This window comes from Columba livia, chromosome 6, assembly GCF_036013475.1.
Source record: "Columba livia isolate bColLiv1 breed racing homer chromosome 6, bColLiv1.pat.W.v2, whole genome shotgun sequence".
NCBI classification, from domain to species: Eukaryota; Metazoa; Chordata; class Aves; order Columbiformes; family Columbidae; genus Columba; species Columba livia.
In genome coordinates, this window is record NC_088607.1 from 16,252,634 (window position 1) to 16,278,057 (window position 25,424).

Below are 25,424 nucleotides of genomic sequence, written 5' to 3' on the forward strand. Positions count from 1 at the left end.
CTGCTTGTCCCAGGATGAACATTTAGATGCTTGATCTGAATTCTGACAAGCTGGAAAACAGTTCATGAGCAGGAATGGGTCTACTGCCATATATTGCTGCATTTGCAAACTGCAGGTCCCAAGAGAGCCTGGCTGGAAGTGTTGTGACATCCATCACAAATTGAGTCCAAGGTGATGGACTCGATGATCCTTGTGGATCCCTTCCAACTCAGGACATTCTATGATTCTATGATGATGTGGCAATTTTTACTGAATAAGTTACCAGTAAAGCAGGCCATTTCCTGAATTTGAGTTGCACACAGTATTCATGATGTCATTGAAAATTGGCACATGATGGTTTTGCACCATAATGGTACTAAATACAAGCCAGCTATAAAGACTTCTTCTGTTTAGCTTTTTTAAAGAAAGATTATGTCCTTTACCAGAGAAAAACTCTAGAATAAAAAGAACTAATAGTTTCTAATATTCCTGAAGCTGAAAGGGTCTTCAGACAATGATCTTTGTTACTCTTAGGGTCTGGAAAAATTCCACAATCAGTCACAACAAGCATGCTATAATTTATCGCAGCATAATAGCAGTGTAACAGGGGATCAAAATTTGACAATGACAACAAGTTATCTATTAAATGTCAAGTTTGCCAAATATGTCATGTCATTTTTTTGGCTACATTATTTTCTGGATTTTGAGTGCGAATCATATGAAGCGACTTAATTTACATTCTGACAGACACAGACATTACTCGTCCCCTTGACACCAGCAGCTCTGAAATGCAGTTGAGTTCTAGTGCATTTTTCATCAGCACTGGCTCTCATGAATTCATGTCTTCCAGTATCAAACAGTGATGGAGAGAGAGGGAGAGAAAGAGGTCAGATGAAAAGCATCAGTTACAGTCCATTGTTTTCTTCTTTATGGTATGCCCTTAAATTGTAATTCCTCTAATCTTGATCCATGGAAGTCCATTTTTTATTCCCTCAGTGAAGATACTTAAAGTTCTCTGTAAAGTTTAAATTTAGGCCTAATTATCCCAAGGGATTATCTGCCTTTTCCTTAACAACTCTCTATAGTTTGTATATGTTGGAATAAATGGGAAATGCCATAGGGTAGAGTTCCCGAAAGCCCTGAGGAGATCTCTGTAGTTCACTCTTTACTATTAGAATAGACACAATTCTGTCATTGGAGAGCAAGTGAAAATTATGTCTTCCTGTAAGTAAGGTTTTCACTGGTTGGATGAACCATGGTACAGTAAGCCAACAGTCTCACTGAAAGCCTATACCATGCTCATGGAAGTTGACTATTTAAATACTCAATTGAATCCTTTGCTTAGAGGACAGAATATTTTGATGGGGGCAGGGTCAGTCATCAGGAAGTTTAACTAATATCTCCGATATTATCATCAACACTTCTTATTTTAGTTACTGGAAGCTGAGACTAGAAAATTGTCTTTTCCAATGTATATTTTTAGATCATTTTCTAATTGTGCTGTATTTAGTTGGATTCATTATTGAACAATGGAAGTTTTTGCAATCCTCATGTATTTGCAAGAGTGCTTATAGCCTCAATACCGTAAGTTCCTAAAAAGAACATGGTGTGTAACAGTTGCTTTCATATATTTTATCTGTAAATCATTATTCCCATGTTTCTTCTTTCAATATTTATCATATTTTCCAGGAAGGAGGAAGGCTATGTTGTTGAAATATAATTTAAAATTTTTTCATTTGATAAAAATTGAATGTAAGAGAAGACATGGTTTCCTTCCAGTTATTGTTTTAGTTTTACTCACCAAAATAAGGCTTATACTCAACATCAATATAAACTAGTATATTATTAGATTGGATAGTAAAATAATCTAATGGTAAGAGTTATTTTAAAATTTTAGTATGGCTTAGTTATAGAGCTAATCTTTTCAACAATGCTGTATTCTGAAGTCAGTTTTAATAACTCTGACATTCAAGGATGACACAGGTGATGATAGAACAGTATCAGCAGAAATGCTGATCTTATTTGTTGGATTGTACTGTGTCCTAATAGCCTACCAATTTAGGCAAGTTCACACACACACACACACACACACACACACACACACACACACACAAATTGTAAAGCTTTAGCCAGAATGACAAGATTCTGCCACCTGGGGTATAAAAGCTGTTGATATTATACGCTATTTAATATGATCACTCTTAAAAAGGCTGATGTATGGTCAGATGGAGTCATGGATCAAAGCCAGAGCCATTTTATTGCTAGCTAGCAATGTCACTGAAAGCTCTGCCATGGAAAAGGCTATAAAATGGTGACAAGGGAAACATTTTCATTATTTCTTCTTATTCAATTTCAGCCTGAAGCTAAATGCATTTCCATTATACAGGGGAAAATTATCTTAGGTCAAAGAAAATGTTTAATTCAGCTTTGAATTAATTGCTGCGCACAATAACATTTTCTGTAAAAACGAAATATTAAAATATTAAGGAGATTCACAGAAGCAATATATTGTCAGTGGTACCCTGAGTAATTTGTTGCACTTTGCATACACTGTGTAAATATTCATTGCAGACAGCATGGGATTGCCAGTGTATGGTGTCATAGTGTGGAGGTACTTTCCTGCTTACTCTGAATCAAATGAGAGAAGCGATTAGAACTTGGCTTTTCCACCTTAAAGGTGAGTGACTGAATTATTGTGTTCATTCAGACCAAAATAGTAACAGAGCCACCTGCTTTAGTTTTAGTTTCACTTCATCTGGCTTGTGTATTAAGCCTTCAATTGAAACTGTTTCAAAAGTTTTTTCCTCATTTTCTAGTTGGCAAAATGGTTCTTCAAATCTGACCTCAATTCACTATGAAATTCTTTAAGTGAATGATGCCTGGAACAGAGATTCCTCTTTGATTTAATTTTACTTCTACTTTTACTACTGCTATTCTACTACACTTATAGTAGAATAAGGATTTTGTTACTGCCGTAATTTCATTAGCTAAGGCACAAGTGAGATAGACATGATGTTCAATAATACCAAATCTTTAAGAGATGTTGAGGCAGAAGGTGAAGTTTTATCTTCAATGTTTAAAGAACAGTGTGTGAGCTACTTAGTATAGATGAAAATAAATGGTCTACAGTTATTGCAAAATAGAATTATGTTAACTTATTTCTTATAAACAAGCTATTAAACAGCATAGCAAGTAGCGTATCAAGACTTCCAACTGAAACTCTCCCCAGTTGTAAAGCTATTGACAAACAAAGCTAAAAAAGAAAATTACAATATCTGAGTTATACTCGGTCATTTAATGAGGGAATTGTGGTCTTGGGACTTAGAAATTTTAGCAACATGAGCTATGGTGTTTGCAAGCTTGTAAAGTTGTGAGCTTCAGGGAGACTTATAATGATTCCTTGGGTATTTTCAGATGTGAAAGGCTGTAACTGCAACATGCTGATCTACAGAACTGTATTAGGTTGAATTTTCAGCTGCTTTTATCATGAGTTCACATCTAGGTATTTCCTGGAAATTCAGAATTCTTGTCACACTGTTCCTTGCCTCAACACTTCCTAGAATTTGAGCTAGTCATATACATAATTGTAGAGGATAAGTTAGAGGGTAGGGTATGCTTGATAAAATGCTCCATGCTTTGATATGCTGCTCCAGGCAAAATGTAAAATGCTGATCGGAAATTTTGCAAGTTCCAAAAATCCTTGAAGATAATATATTCAAACTCCAATGGGGGCTTCGTAGAAAACTTTATCAGATTTAAAAGAGCTAAATATTTTCTCATATGATTCTCTGTTGTCATATAGATTAAATTTGATTATGCAAAAAGCTGTAAAGATAAATGCATAAGATAATTTCAAATGTGCCTATTGCCATAGTGTTGACAAAGAACTAAGCATTTCTATCTGCCTGAAATAATATTCACCACAGTTACAGAAAAAGCTACCTGACTTTTAATTGTGGATGATTTTACTCATTTATTAATAAGAAAAAAATTTAAAGGAATCATTAGTTTTCTTTAAATAAAGCCAGAGTCACATTAGATGCAGATATTTTCTTATGAAAATTTTTACATGAAAAAAGATGGAACTTAAAGCTTGTTACAGGTCACCTCTTGTTTAAGTGGATGTCTGCATACATCCAGCTTAACTGTAATGAAAGCAGCAATGATGCAAGAGCAAGAAAACATAAGACGTGAAGAATTGTGGAGTGTATTCCACAGACTGATGAACTGTAATGTCACAGAAACTAGAACACTGCAAGCAACCAACTAGTAGAATATAGAATTATTCAATAGTTTATAATAGCTGCAGTACCATACAACCACTAAGCTTTTAAACTATAGTATGGCATAGGTCTTATTAGAGTATTGCATTTACCAGTGCATTGCCACTATTCCATGAAGTAACTTTGGATTAAAGATACTATAAGATTCCAAGACCAAATTATAACAATAAAAAATACCTGGATTGTCTTAAAATAAACTAGGAATAAAAGCCAAATATAAACTTTTATGCACATATGTTTTTAGCAATGACAGTTTTAAATGCATGATTTTAGAATTTCAGAATATTTTTCTTTGTTAATGAATGGAAAAGTTCAAGGAAATAAAAATACATTCCTTGGGCAAACAAGACTGGTGAAATCTGCAGATACACATATTAAATTAAATATGCTGCAGCATATTTAACTGTAACTGTTGTAAATTCAGCTTCAGACCTGACTCATTCCATGCATACTTCTTGCCAAATGCATGTGATAATCTCTGATTTATGCTTGTTTGGAAGGAGGGCTTAAAAGTTTGGGAGGAAACATTGCATGAGATTAATTCACTTGTTTTTGAGTTGGGAAACCACAGAAAAATACATGTATACTTCCATTGATCTCCTTGACCTTGTATGTCCTAAATAGTTGAAGCCCATTACTGGAAATGGGGATGACTCTCTTCTTTTTGACTTAATCTTAATTAAAAACTCCAAATAAGAAGACATTAAAGAGAAAATCACACTTACAATGTTAAAGTAGGAATGTTTAAAGTTAGCATCCTCCTGGAGTATGACTGAGTATTTTAAATTTGATTTTCAAAATGTTACAGTAGTTTAGAACTTCAAGCAGGTTTTGGTTCAATTTTAGTTTTGCTTCAACTGCTAAGGCTGTAAGTAGTGAAATAATCTTCAGGAGTACAGTGCATGAACTGTAGTGTTAAAGGCAGCTCATTGTTCAAAGCTGCATTTCATACATCAGTGCCTCAGAGTTTTGCTTTTCTCATCACTTCTATGTTTAACATAAACAGAAAAAAAAAATGAATTGCAGCACCTAGGTTAATACAGACTGAGAAAGTTCTCCTATGTAACTTTTATAATTTTAATATTCTGAATATAGAATAAGGTACCTATTCAGAATCACTTCCAGAGTAGATAAAGCCCTCCTACATTAAATTGAAAGCCAGACAATGACTGTTGGGGTTAGAGTAACATTTTCTGGATCAATTAGTTCAAAATTAACTAGTGTGGAGTTCTTTACAACGGTTCATAAATGATAGTAGAGGGAAGGCAGGTCTTCACTATAGAACAGGTTTTGTACATACATATTTTCTCTGCTGTTTCTACTGCACACTTTATATTTTTCCATGGAAAAATTACACTTCCAGTACAGCCAGGGTGTTCGGAATTTGCATTTTGAATTTCCTGACTATTGATCTGATTTTTCAACCTTTGTTTTGCACTGTTACAAAGTGCTGTGAATATATGTTGTGTCTTAGAGAGGCAGTTGAACAATTGCCTGTGCAGAACAGCATGCATTGTAAATGAGAGAAAGTCAGTGGAATGATTGAAGGTATAGAAACTGAGAAGCAGAGGAGTTCAATAGCTACATCAGGAGATGAAATTTTGACTCAGGATAAAATAGGGGTTCAGTGTGAAAATGAAACCAAAAAAATGTCCAAAGAAAGCTTTAAAGAAAACTGAGCAAAGGATGGGTCTGGAAACAAAGTGCAGACCAATGTATAGACCTTGGGAGAATTGCAGAAAGTCCCAAAGAGATCAATCAGACTCTAACAAAGGAAAGGAGAAGTAAGTCATGAGGACATCTGAGATGGTGATAATATTAATAAATGAAATGCAAAGAGTAAAATCCCAGCCTGCAGTAAAGTAAGAGACAAGCAAACTCAAGTTAGGTAAGAAGTTTGTCATGTATTTTAAAAGCCCATAGCTATGCTTAACTATTTTATGGACTTTCTGTTCAAACCCTATTCCTGATTTGTCTTAATGGGATGGTAAATCCCCTCCCTGTTGGTGAGATATGACCCTTTAGAGATTCCACAGCTGAAAAGGTGGGAAAGGAAAAAGAGAGTATCTGTGCAGTGCCATCAGAAAAAGTCATGATATTTCATATTCTGTTTAGAGCTTGACTTTCTGGACTTGTGATTTTGTTTGAAACCCTCATTCTAAACTTTTTAAAGAATGCTTCTAACTCCTCCTTTGCAATGAGTTGTAAACTTGAATAAAGGAATACATGAGCTCAAATAACTTGAAAGTTGTGGACACTCCCTGCTAGTTGTGTGAACAACAACACTGATAAGAGGCTTAAAATGTATTATTAACAAAATTACCTGAAATTATTGAGAACAGGACAATTAATAATAAGTTTAGGTTGCAGTAAGAGGTAAACAGGTGGATATTAAAAGAAGATTTTAACTATGAGAATAGTTGACAATTAAAACAGGTTACCTGGGAGCCTGTGGAAACACTGTCACAAGCAATTTGTTAATATATGTTAGATAAAGTCAAGCGTGTCATGATAGATGTTTAATGTGACCCTGCCTCAGAGCTTTTCAGTGGACTAGATGACCTCTTGATGTTGATTCCTGACCTACAATTCTGTTATTCTTAAAACAAGCATTTTTTCCTAACAGTATTCTCATTTTTCAAACCTTTATTTACTGCTTAATTCCTACAGCCTTGTTGGTCTCGTAAGAAACTCTTATGTTTTATTATGCAAGCAAATTCTGACGGAAGAGACTTTGAAACTAATGTGTTCCAAATATGCCTTCAGTGTTTGGAAATGTTATGAGTGTTGTAGAAACTGGCTGCTGATCCTCCAGGTATTTTTATTCAGGTACCATGTTACTATATAAAACATAGCAAAAAATTAGGCCAGCTTCTGCTCTGAAATGTACTCACACACACACACACAACGGCTTTTCAGTGAAACACTGGGAATTACACATATTTAATCACAGGAAGATTTTGATTAATAGATGGAAATTATTGTTTATTCCTACTTACAAATAAAAATTGGTAAATGCTCAGGAATTTTAACAACACGTATTAAAACATAAAGTAAGTATATAATATTTAATATACCTTAGCAAAATAGAATGTCCAGGTTCAATTTTATGCGCATATTGATTGAGTACTCGGGAAAAGGGGTGATGCCATTATTATTTGATAACACATGGTACTCAGATAATCATTAAAGATTTTAACAGTTTATCTGAAAGTGACTGTTGGCTTAGATTTTCTGTGAAAGAAAACCTGAACCCATGAGACACCCGACTTATTTATCTTTTGATCGTGACAGGTACCTAGTTATTATTTTATCTATTTATTAGGAGGTAGGAGAACTATGATTACTGAGGATCATTTGTGTTTGCTTTTCAATATTTATAAGCAATGCCAAGAAATTAGACATTTCAGAGGTTTACCTTCAAATATTCTATATAATTTTCGTGGAAAATGTATGAAATGTAAGTAGTTACCTCTTCCAACATGCCTTGACTGGTAGCTATGCTTATTACAAGTAATCATGTCAGTAGATATAGGTAGTTCACCAAGAACATTATCCACAAATTTATGCTTCTAAATGTCTGAGCAAATCACAATTTCTTCAGATATATTTATTGCTTTAGTTTATCTCCCAGTCTTACTTTTGCAATAATTCATTTTATAGGTTGATTAGGGAGGGTCCCTGAATTTGTGGTATTTGCTAATTAAGTGAGTCATGAGTGATCAGACATAGGATCTTGCTGCTTCTTCATATTAGATGAGTTTACAGACATCTCCAGAAAAAGCTACCTATACAAGAACAGTTAGTTCCAAGACATATGCATACCACTTTGGAATTTGATTTCTGGAATAACTGATGTCAGTAAGACTCGTTCTGATTAATCGAAAAGATAAGGAACAGGAATCATGGACAAATTACTGCCACTGTTATTTTCAGAATAACTATTCCATGCTGACTACAATGTATATGTAAGGCATTTTGGACTATTTAATATGGCATGTCATATCTTGTCATTGTCTCATATGAGGTTGACATTAAACTTGTCTACTCATATAGACACAGTCTTCCATTTGTGATATTGAAGAAGAAACCAGTTAGCCATATTCCTTATTTGTACATTTGAGAGTGTTTTCCATCTAGAAAGAACACTTCTTTCTGAGGTTCATTGCCAAATTTTATAACAATTGTACCTAGCAAATCTAGGTAGCCTTTTGATCAGGGATGTTGAGCAACAAGATGCTCTTACAGTTTTATGAAGATGGCAAGGACTGCTGTTCAATCCTTTTCAGATCTCCTTTTCCACATTACTTCCACAGTAGCATTCTGGAAATGACAAGCCATTTCTACCTTTTAATTAATATTTCTCTGTTATTATTTATAAAGATAACTTTCCTCTATGTCTCCTTCTCTTTCAAAGTTTCATGATCACTTCTGGCTGTGTGCTCCAAGAAACTCTGTGATTTTTTTAGAAACTTACCCTTTGACCTTTTTATATATGATGGAAAAGCTTTGTTTTTGCTTCTGGTTACAATCTGAGATACAGATCACCAAAAATAGATTTCTGTGTATGTCAGTTTTTAAACAACAGGAAAAAGCAAATGTTCATGCTATCACCATATATATAATATTTCCCATAACTCAACTTAGTAAGACTAAAACCGACAACAGCAAAAAACCTCAACATTAAAGTTAATAATCGGGGCTGACACTCATGAGCTCATGCAATTGTACCTTTGTTTCTTACTTTTCAATAGGGTGAATTAAGGACAAAATGTCAACCTGAATTTTTACCAATAAATCTAAATCTCCATGCTTTTATGGGGTCAAGTCATTAATTGAATACAGTTTTCCATGATTTATAGGAGCATTATCCATAATAAGTCTTTTATGTATAGCATTAAAAGAGAATGCTTTTTGCTGACTCTAGATTAGCAGATTGAGTTACATCCTATAGAATATGCCAAAAGTCTAGAACCATGAGGGAAAGTTATTTCCATCGTGCTTTACTGCCTCACTGCTGCATATTACATTTAATAACACCTACTTGGTAAGATTTTAAGTTCTTGGCTACCTAGATATCTGTCAAGATGATAAATTTGAAGTTGTAGAAGTGGATAACATAGCATAAATCCTAATACAATATTTTCTCCATGAGAAAAAATAAAAACAAATAAAAGGAAGCTTTTTGCAAATTGTAAAGATGAAAGTCTGCTAAGATTATTTAGAGCATAGGTTAGTTTCTGCAAAAGAATAGTGCAGTTGTGTAGTACAGAATCATACAAGTCTGCATCTCACTCATATGGAGCTTTACCAAAGTCAGTAGGAACGATTACCTCGTTAATGGATGTACTACTTATTTGATACAATAACAGATTTTATATACAGCATAATTTTTTCTTCTGTTGCAAGTATTCTTTGTTACAGTCACAGCTGTAGGCATTGTTGATGGCATGTGAAGTGGGGTCTCTTTCTGACCTCAGTCCTGTCCTATCTCAGTTATATTTTAATAATGCACTGTATTTTCCTAAAGAACTCTGTCTGGCTCTAGGTGTGGGAGATTTGAGGGATTTTCTTGAAGTTAATGTGTGGATGGGTTTCTATTAGATGGAGATTTGTTATTAAACTAGCCAGGCCCAAAAGAATTTCAAGGCCATCTTGGAAAGCTGAAAACACGACATACATCAACAGAACTATTAGCAGTGAGACTCGGGATTGTGGACAGCTTGTGAACATAGACAACATCCAGTTAGCTAATGCATGCTTGGAGTGTGGACGTGTGATCAGGAAATAACTGCGTATATAAGGAGGCTTGTTTCTGTAATAAATGGCTTCGCTTGAATTCATATTGGATTGTGTGGAGTCCATGAGTTTTCGCCCTCGTATCTGAGCACATAGCTTTCTAACTGCAAGAATTTTTAGGCTATGCTCACTCACCTATGAATCAGTCTACTCTGAACAGTGTATATGTTTCAATTTACAGAGTGATATAAACTAGAAGAGCAGAAGTTTAAAGAGCCTTTCTCTTGACATTGACAGCTGGTATGGATGGACCCTCATAATATTGAAAATATAACAATGAATAACAAATCAGTCATAGAATCATAAAAATAATAGGTTTGGCAGTTAGCTCAGGGTCTCATCCAGTCAAGTTTTGAAAATCTCCAAGGATCTTATTTCTTCCTCCCATCCTAGTTCTGTTTCCTTTTAGCTTTCATCTTGACTCGGCCACAAACATGAATGTAAAGGTTGTAACCTAGTCTGAAATAAAGTAAAAAAAAAATTGCTCTTAATCCCATGTACAAAACCCCATGAGTTAAAAAGAACATCATTGAAATTCATAGGTATATAATGTAAAGTTAAAATTCATAGCTACATAATGTAAAATATATAAATATCATGTTTATAAACACAAGAAACTACCATCAAGTTGCACATAGTGTATCTGAACTATTGATGAGAAAATATAAGGTATAGTAAAAGAAACTCATCATGTAGTGACCACCTTATTCTGCCACAGTCCATGAGGATTCTGATTCTTATTCTCTAGTCCCAACTCTCAGCCTTTCCAGAAGTTAAACAAATCTCTAAAAAATGCAGAAGTAAGAATAAAATAGAATTTTGATGGAAGTGATTTTCCATCCCTGCAAATTAAAAGTATTCCTACATCACAAGGAAATTAGCACCGTTTGTGCTAATAACCAGAATACTGAATATCCAGTTCTCACAGCACTCAAGTGTGATGACTTGCCCTTAATCATCTAATTCAATCAAAGAGAATCTGTCTTCCCCATCACAGAAGAGAGTCCTGGTACCTGATTGTTGAGTATTCGCAGATGGTTTTCTTTTACTGTCACTTAAAGGAGCAGGTTCACTTGGTATAATAATTCACTGTACCAAATAACTTGTAGTTCACTGTACCAAACTAAACTTTGTTTCTTGCCTTGGGGAATATAATAGCTTTTTGTTCACATTGGTCAGTGTACACTGACCACCCAATGTGTGTAGCATCAAGAAGGTAGGGGACTTTATTATCCCCTAACAAAAACATGATGAATTCAATTATGTGAAGGTTGATTTTGTTATTCTAGAAAAATATCCACATTCATTAGTCATTGGTACATGGGTTTAAAATTACTTCATTCAACTAATACTTAAGCCATGGAAAAAAAAAGGAATGATGGCTTTCTTGCAAATGGCAAAACTGAGGAATATACTATTGTGGAAATACATGAAAATTAAGCTGTCATTATTAAGGATTCCTAAGTGAAAAACTACAGGAAGTAATAAAATGTGCTTTAAAAAAATATTGGAATACCTTCTAATTACCAAATCAAAGACTGTAGTTATTCACAGTCAATCAAGTTAATAGGTTTTGGTTTTCTAATTTTTTCTTTCTGTATGAGTCTGGTGAGTTGTAAGTAGTGGCTGCAGATACTATTAATATACGACTTATCACTCATGGGAGATGCCTGCATCTTTGATGTATCTTCTTAATCTGAAAACAAAATTGAAGTCAATTTTTAGAGGTGATTAAGTAATAGATATTCAGAATAATTTTTGGTTGGAAAAAAATTGAAATGTTTCATCTTGATAGTTTGGGTTTTCTACCTGAGCTATATTTTGAAGCTTCCCATGTTAAATTTCTGGTGCATAAAATTTCAATAACTCTAGTCCTAGTGGAGTGCGAGTTAATTCTTGAGGCAGGTACTGTATTCTAATCTGCTGATCTGTATAAGTACTGAGATATTTTTTCTCAGCAAGTACTTGTGAACAAAGACAATATAAGGGTAGAAATTAAAAAAAAAAATAAAAAGCTCATGATTAACTTATACAGACACCTTACACAGAATACTGTTTTTAGATTTCTCATTGTGCAGTCTTGATAGATAAAGCAAAAATGCAATGCCTTCAGAATCGATATGTCAAGTCATCTAGGGTGTATTTTAGAATGTTAATATCTGTGCCTTAAACTGACGTCATCTAAAAGTGTTTCTGTATGGTTTTCTTTGTGATTGAAGGTAGTATTCTGTGTGAATGAAAACCAGGTCTTTGATTTTTGAGGTACTAATTTTTTGTAGCTTTCAGAGATGCCCCCTCCTTAACTCATGACCTGTGGCAAACACTAAAAATATTAGAATTATTAACAAAAAATTGAAATATTTTAAAATGGGAACAAAAATAAAGGCGTGTGCTGAATATGGACTTTAGAGGCATTCAAAACCTGCTTGTATGCTTTCACATCAGAAACAATTCCTTTCAGGAAACTGTTTCATCTTTTCTCTGAAAATGTGGGTTTAATTTGTCTATGACAGAAACTTGGTAGCTGGAAAGATTCAACAGAAAGCATTTTGTGGTTTCTATGGATCTTCTGTGTAAATGCTTTTCGATTTTAAATGGCCCTCTGGGCTTGTGACTGAATACTTCTCGTAGACCAAGAAGATTTAATAATCAAAATGATATTATTTTTATTTAGTGTGTGGTTTCTTCATGTCTTAAACAAGACTGTTTATTCTCTCACTTTGCCTGAGGTTACATCTTGCTCTAGCTGTGTGATTAGATTTTAGATAGATGCAGTTGAAAATAAACCAAATTACCTAAACAGATGGAAGGTAGAAGTAAATTGTGATTAGCGTATAATTGTAAAGCCAGAGGAGCAGAAGCCTGAGACACTAACTCTGTTTAATTTTGGTGATGTAGCACCTAATCCTTAAAAATATTTTAAAGATGGGGAATTTCTTACCTTATTGGTAAAATCCTCAGAAACAGTAAGAATACTTTAATAACTTTAATACTTTAAGTTTTAATATTTAAAAGCCAGTAGACCTACCTTCATAGATTATCTGAACATGGATAGGATAAATATGCCTTGAGTATTGCAGGTGGTTATAAGTTAAGAATATCCATAGGATATGCTGAACATCTGTAGGCAAAGAGATGAAATTTACCATTGTTCTGTAAACATCACAACAAAGCACTTTATAATGACATATGAGTACATTAAATATGAATCTATTAAACATTAAAAATACTTCTGTTACACGGTGTCCAGAACGTGTAATTTTAAAGTATCTCTGAGAGTACTCTGTGTAGCAGTAACCACCCAATCACTGTTACGTGATAGAAACTACAATAGCTGTTGCATTCAGCAGTTTTGCAGACAATTATGTGTGAAGCTGTAATTTTCATTTTCATTGAAGTAAGGTAAGTGTTTTTTGCAGAAAGGGCTGATTTCATGGGGCAACATTAACATTCCTCAAAACGTAATTTTAATGACCTGTATCAATCAAACAGGCTTTATAAGGTGCTTGAAAAGTTTCAGGGCCAGCAGTAGAGATAAAAATGCTTTTTAGCTTGTTGGAGCTGTGGTTTCTTGCTGCTGTTTTCTATCTGTAAGTAGTAATGCCAACATTAATCATTTAAGAATCAGTAAACTAAAGTAAAAACAGTGGTATCAGTGTAAAAAGAGTGCTTTATGAAAAGAATGAATTTAAGATTCCTGTTTGTCTGCTAGTTTTGAACCATTACAGTTCACATTTTTCACCTCTCACCTATAATTATCTGTAATGGAAAAATGGGAATTTATTCTTGTTTATATTACGATCTTAAAGAAACAGCTTTTTATTTAAGTATGTGACTCTCATTGAGACTTTCCTAGTTTAATAACTGGTTAGTCAACCTGAGATGGATAGAGATCAAGCTTCTGTAAGTTTCACATGACTAGATGGGCAGGTGAATGATGAAGGTAAATATCTCAAAATAAGAGAAGGATGAAATGATAGAGAGATGGTATAACTATGGGAAATATCTCCAGAGGACCTTGTACCTTTTTAGACACCAAAGACAATAGTAAGAAAAATCCATAGGAAATCAGATTTCTGTTTGTTTCAGAAGAGAAAGCTGAGGCCCTCTAGAACCAGGGCTTAATATTGTATCACAAGATATTAATACTAGGCTTGCAAAACACATGTGAATTTTAAATGTAGTTTTTGTGGAAATTCACGTCTCTGAAGTATTTCTTGTAATTTTTCTTCTAAATAATTTCAACTCCCTCTCACACTGTGGGCCAAACGTCTTGCCCTTCAAATAAGATCATTGATTTATATAAGAGAAAAAGGAAAAGATTATATGAATTTAGGAGAAGACAATTAATGTGTCCTCCTGGAGATATTTCCCAGAAGTTTCTGTATTTGCTTTTCATTGTCTGTTTGCACACATCTGTCTTGTATGCTCAGCTGAGCAAATCTAAGAATAAACCACCTGGGTCTACCAGTGAAGTCCCTGTCTTAATGACATCAGTTGTTTGGTCATTAATATCTTCTGAATCATTCTGTGCATGTACAAGGAAAGACCTTGACAGAAAAGAATTTTAAGAGTATTATTCTCTAGAAAATGGACAGTTTCATCCATTACCTGCGAAATTCATGCAGCTGAAATTATTCAGCTCTAACTTGGCAATGTAGCTCAAAAAAAAAAAAAAAAAAAGTCATGGAATATCTCTTTCTAATACAACAAATAGATTTTATACCTAAAACAAAAATATACCAAGTAGTGAATAAATAACCTCTCATTAAATTCTCCAAAGGTGTTCATCATCTGAAAGCTGAAAATGCTGTATTTTCATGTGATGTAAAAATTAAAAGACAATGACTTGACTGGTCCATTTGAAATTTTAAAAAATTATTGCAGAACAAAAAGCATCCTTCTTGACAAAATAATGTTGCCTACAGAGAAAGTAACTGTCAAGTTCAACAATACATGAAACACAGGGGGATTCTGGGAGTTGTTTTGGTGACTGCCATAATAAAATATGGGATTGACATAAATTCCTTTTAAAAAATATGTTTTCAAAATTTAGTCATAGGATAACATAGACCAGAACCCCCTGTGACTTTCATAGTTGATCGAAATTAAATGTATTTCCTCCTGCTAGTCATTGCATTTGATTCCTTTGGCAGCCATAGTGAAATATTACATCAAGTAAAACCAAAGAAATCCATATTTTCTAGTTAAAATTCAAGATGATTCTACTGACAGTCATAAAACATTGATACTTATATAACGTGGATCGAGTATTAAATATGTGACAATATAAGGGTACAGTACTTACCACTGTCTTTGCATGCTTTACTTTTCATTTCACTTTCTTATTATATAAAATGGCATTGTCATATATAGTCTGTTACTGGAATTTCTTGTCTTAATGAGGGTTGATAGGTTAATGGTTCTTTTCTCCCTTTTGAAAAGCAGGACATCTTGATGGTAATTGACTTTCCAAAGGTGTACTGTGATGCTCGGTGAAGCAGTTGTGTTTGATTCAGTAGGCTGGAACTGCAAAATAATTTCAGCTAACAGCTCTATGCCATAGTCAAATGCCTGGAAAAATGAGGTAGCAATGAATTGCTCAGAACAAGAGTATCAGCCATTTTACTACTAGAAATTAACTGTGGAAACAGAATTGAAAGGCCTGTTGTGTTCCCTGGGAATTAAATGATTGGGCCAATAGAAAATACTGAAAGCATGAGCATTATTCTCTGCCTATTATTTTTATCTAAGCATTAATATAAAGTTTTATCTCTCTATGCTCCATGCTCTTTTTAAGCATTTAAAAATATAGATTCTTTAAGAAATACTACGAAATATATTTTCTTTCTCATCAACATACTGCTTAACATTTTACTTGCTTCTTTCCTTCAGAAGTCACTTCAGCATGAGTACCTCCATGCCCTGACTTAGGTTATTTATTCATTAAGCCTGAGCAAGAGTAGAAGTCAATAAGTCAATAGAGCTAATCTGCAGCATGGAATACACTATAAGAATCATCTCTTTTTGATTTCCAACAGCCACCAAAGAATTCTCCAATAAAATAAAAATTAAAAATAAACTTTAAAAGGTCTCGCTATGTAAATGAAACTCCCTTCTCTTTCTTCTGAATTTTTTGAGTTCTTGACTTCTTTTTTAATTTTCTTGACATATGCATTTTTGTTTCTCTGTCCTCTCTGCTGGCTCAGACTGTCTTACAGGGTTGTGGTAAAGCAAACTGCAACTCTGCTGCCAGACTGTAAATTCCTTTTCCTTTCCAAAATCCCAAAGTAGACATGATGACTACACTAGCCATGAAGGGTATTAACCAGGGAAGTTGAACAGAAATAGCTTCAGCACATCCTCTTGGCTTCCTCCACTAGCAGGGCCTAAACTCTCACAATACCTACCCAGCAGTGCATGAAGCATCATCTGAGACAGCAGAAAGGAAGAGAAGCTCAATTTGACTATGTGGTGCAGTGGGCTCCCATGAAAGGGGCAAGGGTCTTTGAAGCCATTTGGTAGGTGAGGTTTCATATCTTCTGACAGCGAAAAGCATTCACTTTATTGCCTGTGTTCCCATATTATGAGTCTCTAAGGGCAGATCCAGCAAAGTATTTAAACTCCTATCTCATGGTCAATTTTAGTAAAAAATTAGAGCCTGGTTTTGTCACGTGGAAGCCTGGACATCTTCAGTTGAGCAAACAAATCTGCAGAGACTTTTCTTAATTATTTTTTCGTTCGTCTCTGTGTGCTTCAGTCTCTGCCTCTAAATAGAGAAGATTATACATATTCTCGCAAGGACATGAAGATTAATTAATTAATGATTGTGAAGCTCTTAATTTGCAATATGATGTAAAAAGAGGGGATATATATAAAAATTGATAACTACCTGTCCAGTGATCTTTGTTCCTTCCATTCTAAATGAGTGAAATGTTTTATAGAAAAAAAATGTACCATGAACAGGCAGTTAAAAATAATAATATTGCCACTTAAAGGTGCTAAATAGAGTTTTTTCCACAACATTTAATTCTGCTGTTATTTACCTTCTAGAGTTTGACTTGCACTATTGAAGTTTATTTTAGCATTATCAGTAGATTGTTTTTCCTTTTTTTTTTTTTCCCAGTGTATTCTCCATGCTTATATTCTACTTTCCAGACAGGAAAAAGCACTTAAGAAATACAGGCTATTTCTCTTCAGTAAGAAGCAAAACTAACATGGTATTTCTAAATGTTTGTAAGTCCAGACTAACTGTGAATAGGATTCAAAATGACAGGGTTTTTTTCTTAAATGAAAAGGATATTTTCAAAATCCTGTAATTTCTACAGCGTTTGTAAAATTATTATTATTTTATCAAAATTCCTAGGAAAAAAAGGACTAGGAAATTATGTGATGCATGAAAAATTCAGGAAGAATAATTTGAAAATCAGGCTCATAAATTCAGCTTTCTACAGAGCAGCTACTTATCTGTTTGCTTGCCTGCCGGGTACTTGATCTGTGGCATCTGGTTAGCTGAGAAGTTAATGACCATTTTCTATATGGATTATTTTCACAAACATGTTAAAATCAAACCCCAGCTCAAGGAAAAATAAGGAGGGAATTCATCTTGTTGTGACTCTTCTTTTATTTTCATGTTTATTTTGCAAGTGGCTAATAGATAGACATCTCTTCCTATAAGAACTGTGTCCTAGAAGTAAGTAAAGCTAAATAGATGAACGGGTTTTTGTACTGGGGAAAACAAAATATATTAATGTTTCACTGGCACCTTTATATATGTAACACGTACCTTTCTAGAGTTGTGCATGCAGAGAGGAATACTTTTTCATATGCATACATTTTAATCAAGTAATGTCTGTAATAAAGACTATTTGAAGCTATTAAATCACTTCCTTATACACTGCCATTCTGCCATCCTCTGCAGAAAAAAAATGAAAATAGGTCTTGCATTACACCCACAAAGCCAAGGTCTGGTCCTTTTTGGAAGAATTCATTCCAGAGTCAAGATTCTTAATCTGGAACCAATTTTGGGCTAAAGAATAGCCAGACACTCAAGGAAGAAATTCATCAGTGGGTAGAAGTCTCCTTTTACTTGCTGACTTACTGAGTAATATTTATGGAAATAAACTTAGAAGAATATACTCTATGTTAAGTTAGCAAAATGGATGCTGCCTGCAGGCTATTGCAGTCATTCCCACTGACATTATCCTGTTTCTATCAGATTGGCTATGTAGCTCCCAGTATTTTGTGGTAGGGTTTGCCTTACATGAGGAGTTCTTGCTGAAAGGAAGCTGAAAAACAGTAAGCTGTGATGTCAACAGAAGGACATCACCTCAAGCAGTGTCTGCTGCTCTGTTGGGGTTTTTTGTGTTCATGTCAGTGCATATAATAGGATGTGTTATGCCAGTGCATTGTAGTTACTGATCTCAGGCAGCTGCAGCAGCAACTTAGGGGTTCCCTCTAATGTTCAGTGAGAGCCATTCGTCCCCCACAAATTACTGTACATCATTTGTGCTTGACTGCTCAGCCTGGTTTTCAGGTCATAGGTGTTGCCTACACTGCAGCTAAGACGTGTGAGTGCAGCCTGCTGAGGCCTACTAGGGTAGCTTTAATCTAAGTAGCTTGGATAACAATATTAGTGAAGATGTGAGATGTAGTAGAATGAGCTTCAGTAAATAAATGTTTGCTGATGTGAAAGCCTGCTAGGAATCATCAGGACATCCCTGGGTGGCCAGCAAGGGCAACACACAAATGTAAAAAATTCTTCCCAAGGGCTGTTTGAAACAACAGCTTGGCAATTGTTTCAAAGCCCTAAATCCTCCCACAGATAGTTTACAGTTTTCTCTGTAAAACAATTTTGAAATTAATATATACTGTATATATTATGTATGTTATAGTATAAATTAACTGTTTGTCAAGAACAAATTTTAGCTGAAAAAAGTTTTCACTTCCTCCCCATGGTTTCCCAGTCTCTAAAGATTTGCCTGCATGGCTATCTTGGCCACAGTCAAACCCTCTGTGTTAGCTGGCTCCATCGTAACAGTAAGATCTGTTGCAGCAGGGTTATTTTACCTTCTTACTGCTGCCTATGGAGTTTCATTACTGGCAGCCTGAGTATCACCATTTGCATTCTTGAATGGTGTGGATTCTTGAATGGTGTGGAAGAGTAATCACACGTAGATGAAATTGGCTCTGGGTCCTGAGTTACTGCATGTACTTTTGTGAAGAGGAGAAGAGGCCACTGGTGTAATGAGAAAAATTAGAAAATTAATTCAGAAGTAGAAAAGGTAATTGGAAGACAAAAGGTGGTTATTGAACCAAAGGATATAAACCTTTAAAGCTTAAAAACCAAAGGATACTCATGAGAAGGAGTAGTAAGTGTAAGTTATGCAGACAGTTTAGGAAAAAGATTGATCATTATTTTCAAAATAAAAAAAATACTTGAGAGAGGAAAAAAGATGGTTGAAAAGCATGTAGTAGCTCAGTCTATGAGGTTTATCAGTATAGTACTGCTTATTATACTGTTCTGTGAATGAGAATTACTGGACAGGACCACTGCCTCTTACTTTTGCTCTTGTGTGGCTGAAAGATACCAAAAGTTGGATGCAGCAACAGAAGCAGCAGAACCCAGCATCTCTCCAGTTACAACCCTTACACTCAGACAGTGTTAACTGGTCTGTAAAATCTGGTCTGTGTACATCCCCAGGCAGTGCTATATGAAATACCAGTGGATGTGAGTATTAGGGCTACATTCTTCTTGCTCCTGCTTGAACTCTCAGAGAGACAGTTGTGTTTCTTGGGCTTGGAGACAAACTCCTGTAAGCCATGATTTTCCCAGTCCCTTCTTTTACAGTAACAGAGGTGACTTGTGTTTAAACATAGGATGGGAATTAAAAAGACTTGTTCAGAAACAGATTTTCTGCATAACTTTGAAAACGTAATCTCACCTTGCTTGTTTTATCATCTGTACAATTGGGATAATAATGTTTATCAATCACACAGGGGGCTGTAAGGCTAAATTAAGCACTTTGATTCTCTTAGATAAATGGTTTTCTGAAAGTATGAAGCATAGCTATTTATTATCTGCATTTTCTTCACTTTTATTCATGCTCTATCAATTCTACTTCAGATTTCTGTTCAAAAACATGTGTTGTAGTCATCTCATCTGTGTGAAAAAGAAGAAATTTATAAAAACTAATTATTGCATAGAAACTAACATTTGGAAGACTGGTCGAAATTTCGTAATTTTAAGTGTACTTTCTGACAACTAACTTGTACGTGGATATTCTTGAGCAATGTTTCTTCTTTGGTGACTTTCCACTATGGTCTCTTCTCCTTTATATAGTGTTTAAGATATTCATTAGCTCACAGAAATGGGCAAGAGTATGCATTCCTACTCTTACAATTTTACTTCCATTTCTTCAATTTCTGTTCATTCTATTTTAATCCTATTCCTCTCTTGCTGAATTTTCTTATATTTCGCAGATTTTTTTTTCCTTCACCCTTCAAGGATCTCAAATCCACCCATGAAGAATCATTTGTATATACTGTCATTTCTATTTGCTATTTAACTTTTTTATTATTATTATTTTTTTCAATGAGACGGGGCAGGCAGTGCGCTGTGCTGGGTATCAGTACAGTGCACCTCAGGTACACTGAAACCACTTGACTTCGCGTCATTTCTAGAATGTATTTTGTTTCTCTTAGTAATGAGCCTGGGCAGGAGTTTGGCTAGATTTTGGCACATTTCTGAAGCACTGTGTAGCTAAGTGCTTCCAGAACATCTGATGCCACTGTTGTAGCGTTCAGCAGCCTGCTGAAAGTGTGAGATATCAAGTAGATTAACTAACATCCAAATACTGGTTTGTATGAGACTTTAGAAAAAGGATATTATTTAAATATATGTATCCAATCTGTAAGAAGTGGCAGCACTGCAAGAAATGAAATTATAGGCTGCATTGTAGTTAAGTTCTATGGTGTAATCACTTCAGATGAGTTTGAAGTGGAGTTTCCTATACTGGCTTCCGTATTCCTATTTTTCTGCTCCTTCCTATTTCTTAAATAAATTGGGATTAACTTTTCTGTGCTTCATTGCTTACCCTAGTCATTTCCTGAATTTCTGAAATATCGTTGAACATGTCTTTGTTAAAAATAATAAGCGATTAAGATAGCTTATTCAACATGCTCAAGTCAAAAGACATGTATAATCATTAAGCTGCAGTAAATGAATGAATTTTGTAAGGAAGCAGCTTGTTCATTGGAATTTGTTGAGCTCTACAGAATAAGCCAAGTTTGAAGAAAAAATATATATTTAATAACTTTGAAGTTATAAAATCTGAAGGGTTTTTTCATGAATGTGGAGGATTATTTTCTCTGCTCTGTTTACAGCTTAGACCATTAGGACAAAGATTGACTGTAAAACTTAACATGAAATATTCTGAGATCTGGTCTCCAATTCTGCTTCACAAGGAGGTGGGGGAAAGAGGTTAAGAAATTCTAACACTAATTCTGGGTTTGATTTAAAAACTGATTTATTTAATCTTACTATATCTCTGTTTCTGTAAAAATCCTGCCTTGCAATGACTCTGAAATTTCCCAGTATTTCTAACACAGTATAGAAAACTAGTGGCCAGATTCTGGTCAGAATATGTCCCACATGTTAACAGGTTTCTCTTAGTCCTGGCAGACAACATAATAGCAGTGACTGGGAAGCATCTGTATTCTTGCATTCTGTTTCCCACACCAGAGAAGTGGCTTTAAAAGTAATTTTGTCTACTGACAGAACAACATTGGTTAATCCAGGAAACTAGTCAGGATGTCCAGAGAACCATCTGGGCTTCTTAGGTGTGGTGGAACACTTTCCCATCTGTCAGTGAGCAGCATTCCTTCCAGCTGTAGCCTCACATGTGTCAGGGCCCGTGCTTTCTACCTCAGAGACCACAGCAGTGGAAGTGCTGTTCTCCATGCATAGTTTTCTGTGTTGCTTCTCTAAATGGAAAATGTGATGATGGTTTGTTTTGCTGAATTTGGACGTAGGAATGCAGGATACCAGGAATGCAGGATTCTGTGAGACATAATCAAGGACTTTGGTATAGTCTAAAAATACATTGGAATGACTGCCACTTCCAAGTAGTTCAGTGGCATTTAACCAGTTAAGAGGTGTGGAACTATGTGATTTCAGTCTTAGAATACAAGTCCTTACAGAAGTATTAACACTTACATTAACATTCTTCTTGGATGTATATGAGATCTTCCTGAAGTCCTAGAGGCCCTCATGTTTTAATGCAGTTGCAAGGCTGGGTATTGAATGAGCGAAAAGTGGGGTATATATAAAGTGATATTTAATCCTCCAGATTTCTCCAGATTGCTTATCTGTGCAGGGAAAAAAAAAAATATATTGCCAAATGGACTGCTCCTTTTCTCTTTGCCCAGCTGAACTCCATCCGTCTTGTCATTCAGGAATTAGGAAAACGTTTCTGTGATTTCGCTGAATTTCCCTGGAAACATTTTCAGGTTAAAGTGAATACAGCTGCTTTGTCTGAATGATTTTAATTTATACTGCTTACATATCTAATAACTATTAAATAGAAATATCTAGATGAATGGAATAACTTTATTTGGAATGTAGGTTCTTTCATTGCACAATGTTTGTTCTTCATATCACTGTGATAGTAACTAATTTTACTAAAGAAAGTCAAGCGATTTTTAAAAGTGGGTCCATATAAGCATTTGTTTTCTGCTGTTTACTTCATAAATTACAGTGTTTATTGTAATGATACTTTATTCTTTGCTTTTCTGATTTTAGGGACATGTTTAATGTTTCAGCAATATTGTATACTCAAGATACTTCAAGAAGGTACAATTATTTAAAAAGCAGTATTCAGCTACAAATTGGGCAAATTAGAATATCTGTTATTATCTCTCAACAGATTTTACCTGATTAGTGGTGGAGTTCCTTTTATTATATGTGGAATTACAGCAGCAACCAATATCAATAATTATGGGATTGAAGGCAATGCACCATAGTAAGTATAAACTATCATCATCAAACTTTTAAGGAAAACATATATTTTTTCTTATGCCAATAGATGTAACTGACTTCATAAAGGGTACAGATGCCATGTGGGATGACATTTGTTATGAAATTTTATTAAATAATAGCTATGAAAGAGCAATGTGTTAATCTGGGGCTTGCTGCTTTACCTCTACCAATTTGGCTCCATTATGGTCAACAGAAGCACTTTTCATTTATAGAATTACTCCTCATTCACATCTGAGTAAATGAAAGAATATTTAAAATACCTAATGAATAGCATATTTAATGGAGATAGTAATTAATTAAAACTTCCAATTCATTATCTACCTTGACTTGATATCCTTCAGTTGACTTATTTAAAGTAATTTACAAATAATTATATGAAAAAAGGAAAAGTGAAAATCCTCACACTGCCTTCTGCCCTCATCTCTCCCATAAAAACCAGTTATTTTGGATTTTCACCACCTTGAAACATTCCAAGCACGATGTCTTGCAATCTTGACATAGCCCTCTAGTGCACTAGTGTGTTAGTGTTCAGTGTACCTCCACCAGCTGTCCAGGCATCACAGCTTATTCATTCTTGTCAGGAAACCTGCAATATCAGTGAAATACAATAAGTCTTTCGGTAAAAGTGTAGCAGAAAGTAAATCAGCCTTCAAAGTTAAATACTTTTAGTGTAAATGATCAGCATGGCAATGACTGGCACACTAATGGATATATTAGGACTCTGCCCACACTAGTATTAATGCACTGGAGGACGTCACTGAGTTGCTGCTTTGAGCGTCTATTTTATTACATTTGAAACTACTTATGTTCTGGGTAAGAAAAACGGAAACAAAGGAGAATGGTTTGTAAGTGAGCATTTTGCTCCTTAAAGGCATTTTTATAGGTAATTGAAATTTTAATTCTGGTAATAAATTAGTACATAACATGGCTAACTGCTCTGCTTAAGGCCCAACTCATATTCATATATTTATTCAAACTTATCCAATTAAACAATCACTTATAATCAACAGTAGGTTAAAAGACTCAATTATTTATGTTCATAAATGTGAGACATATTTCATTTTGGCACAGTTACAGAGGTTATACTTCTTTAATCATGTTTATTCATAGCAAATCAATACCTGGTACCACAGTCTGAACAGAAAGCAAAGCACAGGTGAGGGATGGTTATAAGACTGAGTAAAAAGACAGCTCAGCAGCAGCGTAGTGAGTTATGTGCCTTATTCATTTTTAATAGTATTAGTACAGTAAATGTAGAGGCACAAACTGTAACTTTTTTTTTACAGAACTGATTTTTTAAGTGATCCACACCGAGATTCCACTTGAAATAAGAGCATCCCAAGAGACTCTTCCACTGGGGAGCATTCCATTCTCCACTTTGTATAAAATATGCAGCATTCAAATGTACTTCAAGTATTCAAGTGGCTTTGTACTCTCTACTTATCCAATTAAACATAGGTGGTAACTTACCTGTCTTTTCACAGATATCTTCCAAGGAATCTTTTCATGTGCATGTCTGACAGTAAAATATATACTCCTTGGAGTGTTTCTAAGTTCATCAAAAAACATGTGTGTGTTTTGTTTAAGGTTCTGATTTTAAAAATTTTAAGTGGCTATGCTGCAGTTTCTTGTGCTAAACACCCAGTGGGACTGCCTCTTTTTAGCAGAGACGTTCTCAGCCTGCAAGAAAAATTCATTCTGTCCTTTTTAGAGTAAGTGGTAGATGATTCCTGGCTTGACAAGAATGGGATATCAGAAGGTTCCTTGTTGTACTGGAGGGATTGCAACCAATCACACAAGCCTAAATGAGTATGAAGTGTCACACAGTGTCACTTCTAGAGCTGAAATGCATCATGACAGATCACCTGGTCTGTTTTCTGACCCAGTGGGAAATTAGTTATATCCAAACCATTCCTGACAGTTATTTTTCTGGGCTGCTTTAAATGCTCCGATAACTGATATACCGCACTTTATTCCAACAGTTTATTATTGTAATTATCCTAACATCTAGGAAACGTTTTGAAAGATCTGATTTAAGCCTTTCTTGCTGCAGTTTAATCCCATTACTTCTTGTACTAGTCCAACAGATAAGGAAAGTAGCTTATTCCTCTTTCTAGAAATCCATGCAATATTCAGAATATAAGAACCTAATAATAGCTGTACTACCTTATGCTGCCAGCTCAGTAGCCTGTCTGTAACCGTAGCTAAAAGCAGATCAACTAGGCAAGTATTCCTTCCTCCCCTGACCCAAGTTCTCCCAGTTTCCATTTGGGATTTCATTAGTCAGAAGTATTTTCTTCTCGTATGTTTATTTGATTAGATCA

At 34.8% G+C, this 25,424-nt stretch overlaps 1 protein-coding gene across 4 annotated transcripts in view; it reads left to right on the plus strand.

Annotated features, from left to right (window-relative positions):
* The window catches only part of LOC102095037 (adhesion G protein-coupled receptor A3), a 274,552-nt gene that overhangs the window by 242,116 nt on the left and 7,012 nt on the right, over positions 1 to 25,424 (plus strand). For all 4 annotated transcript variants that reach the window (XM_065067261.1, XM_065067262.1, XM_065067263.1 and 1 more), the window contains one exon: positions 22,988 to 23,083. In XM_065067261.1, the coding sequence (XP_064923333.1) occupies positions 22,988 to 23,083 (96 nt within the window). The remainder of the gene's footprint in view (positions 1 to 22,987; positions 23,084 to 25,424) is intronic.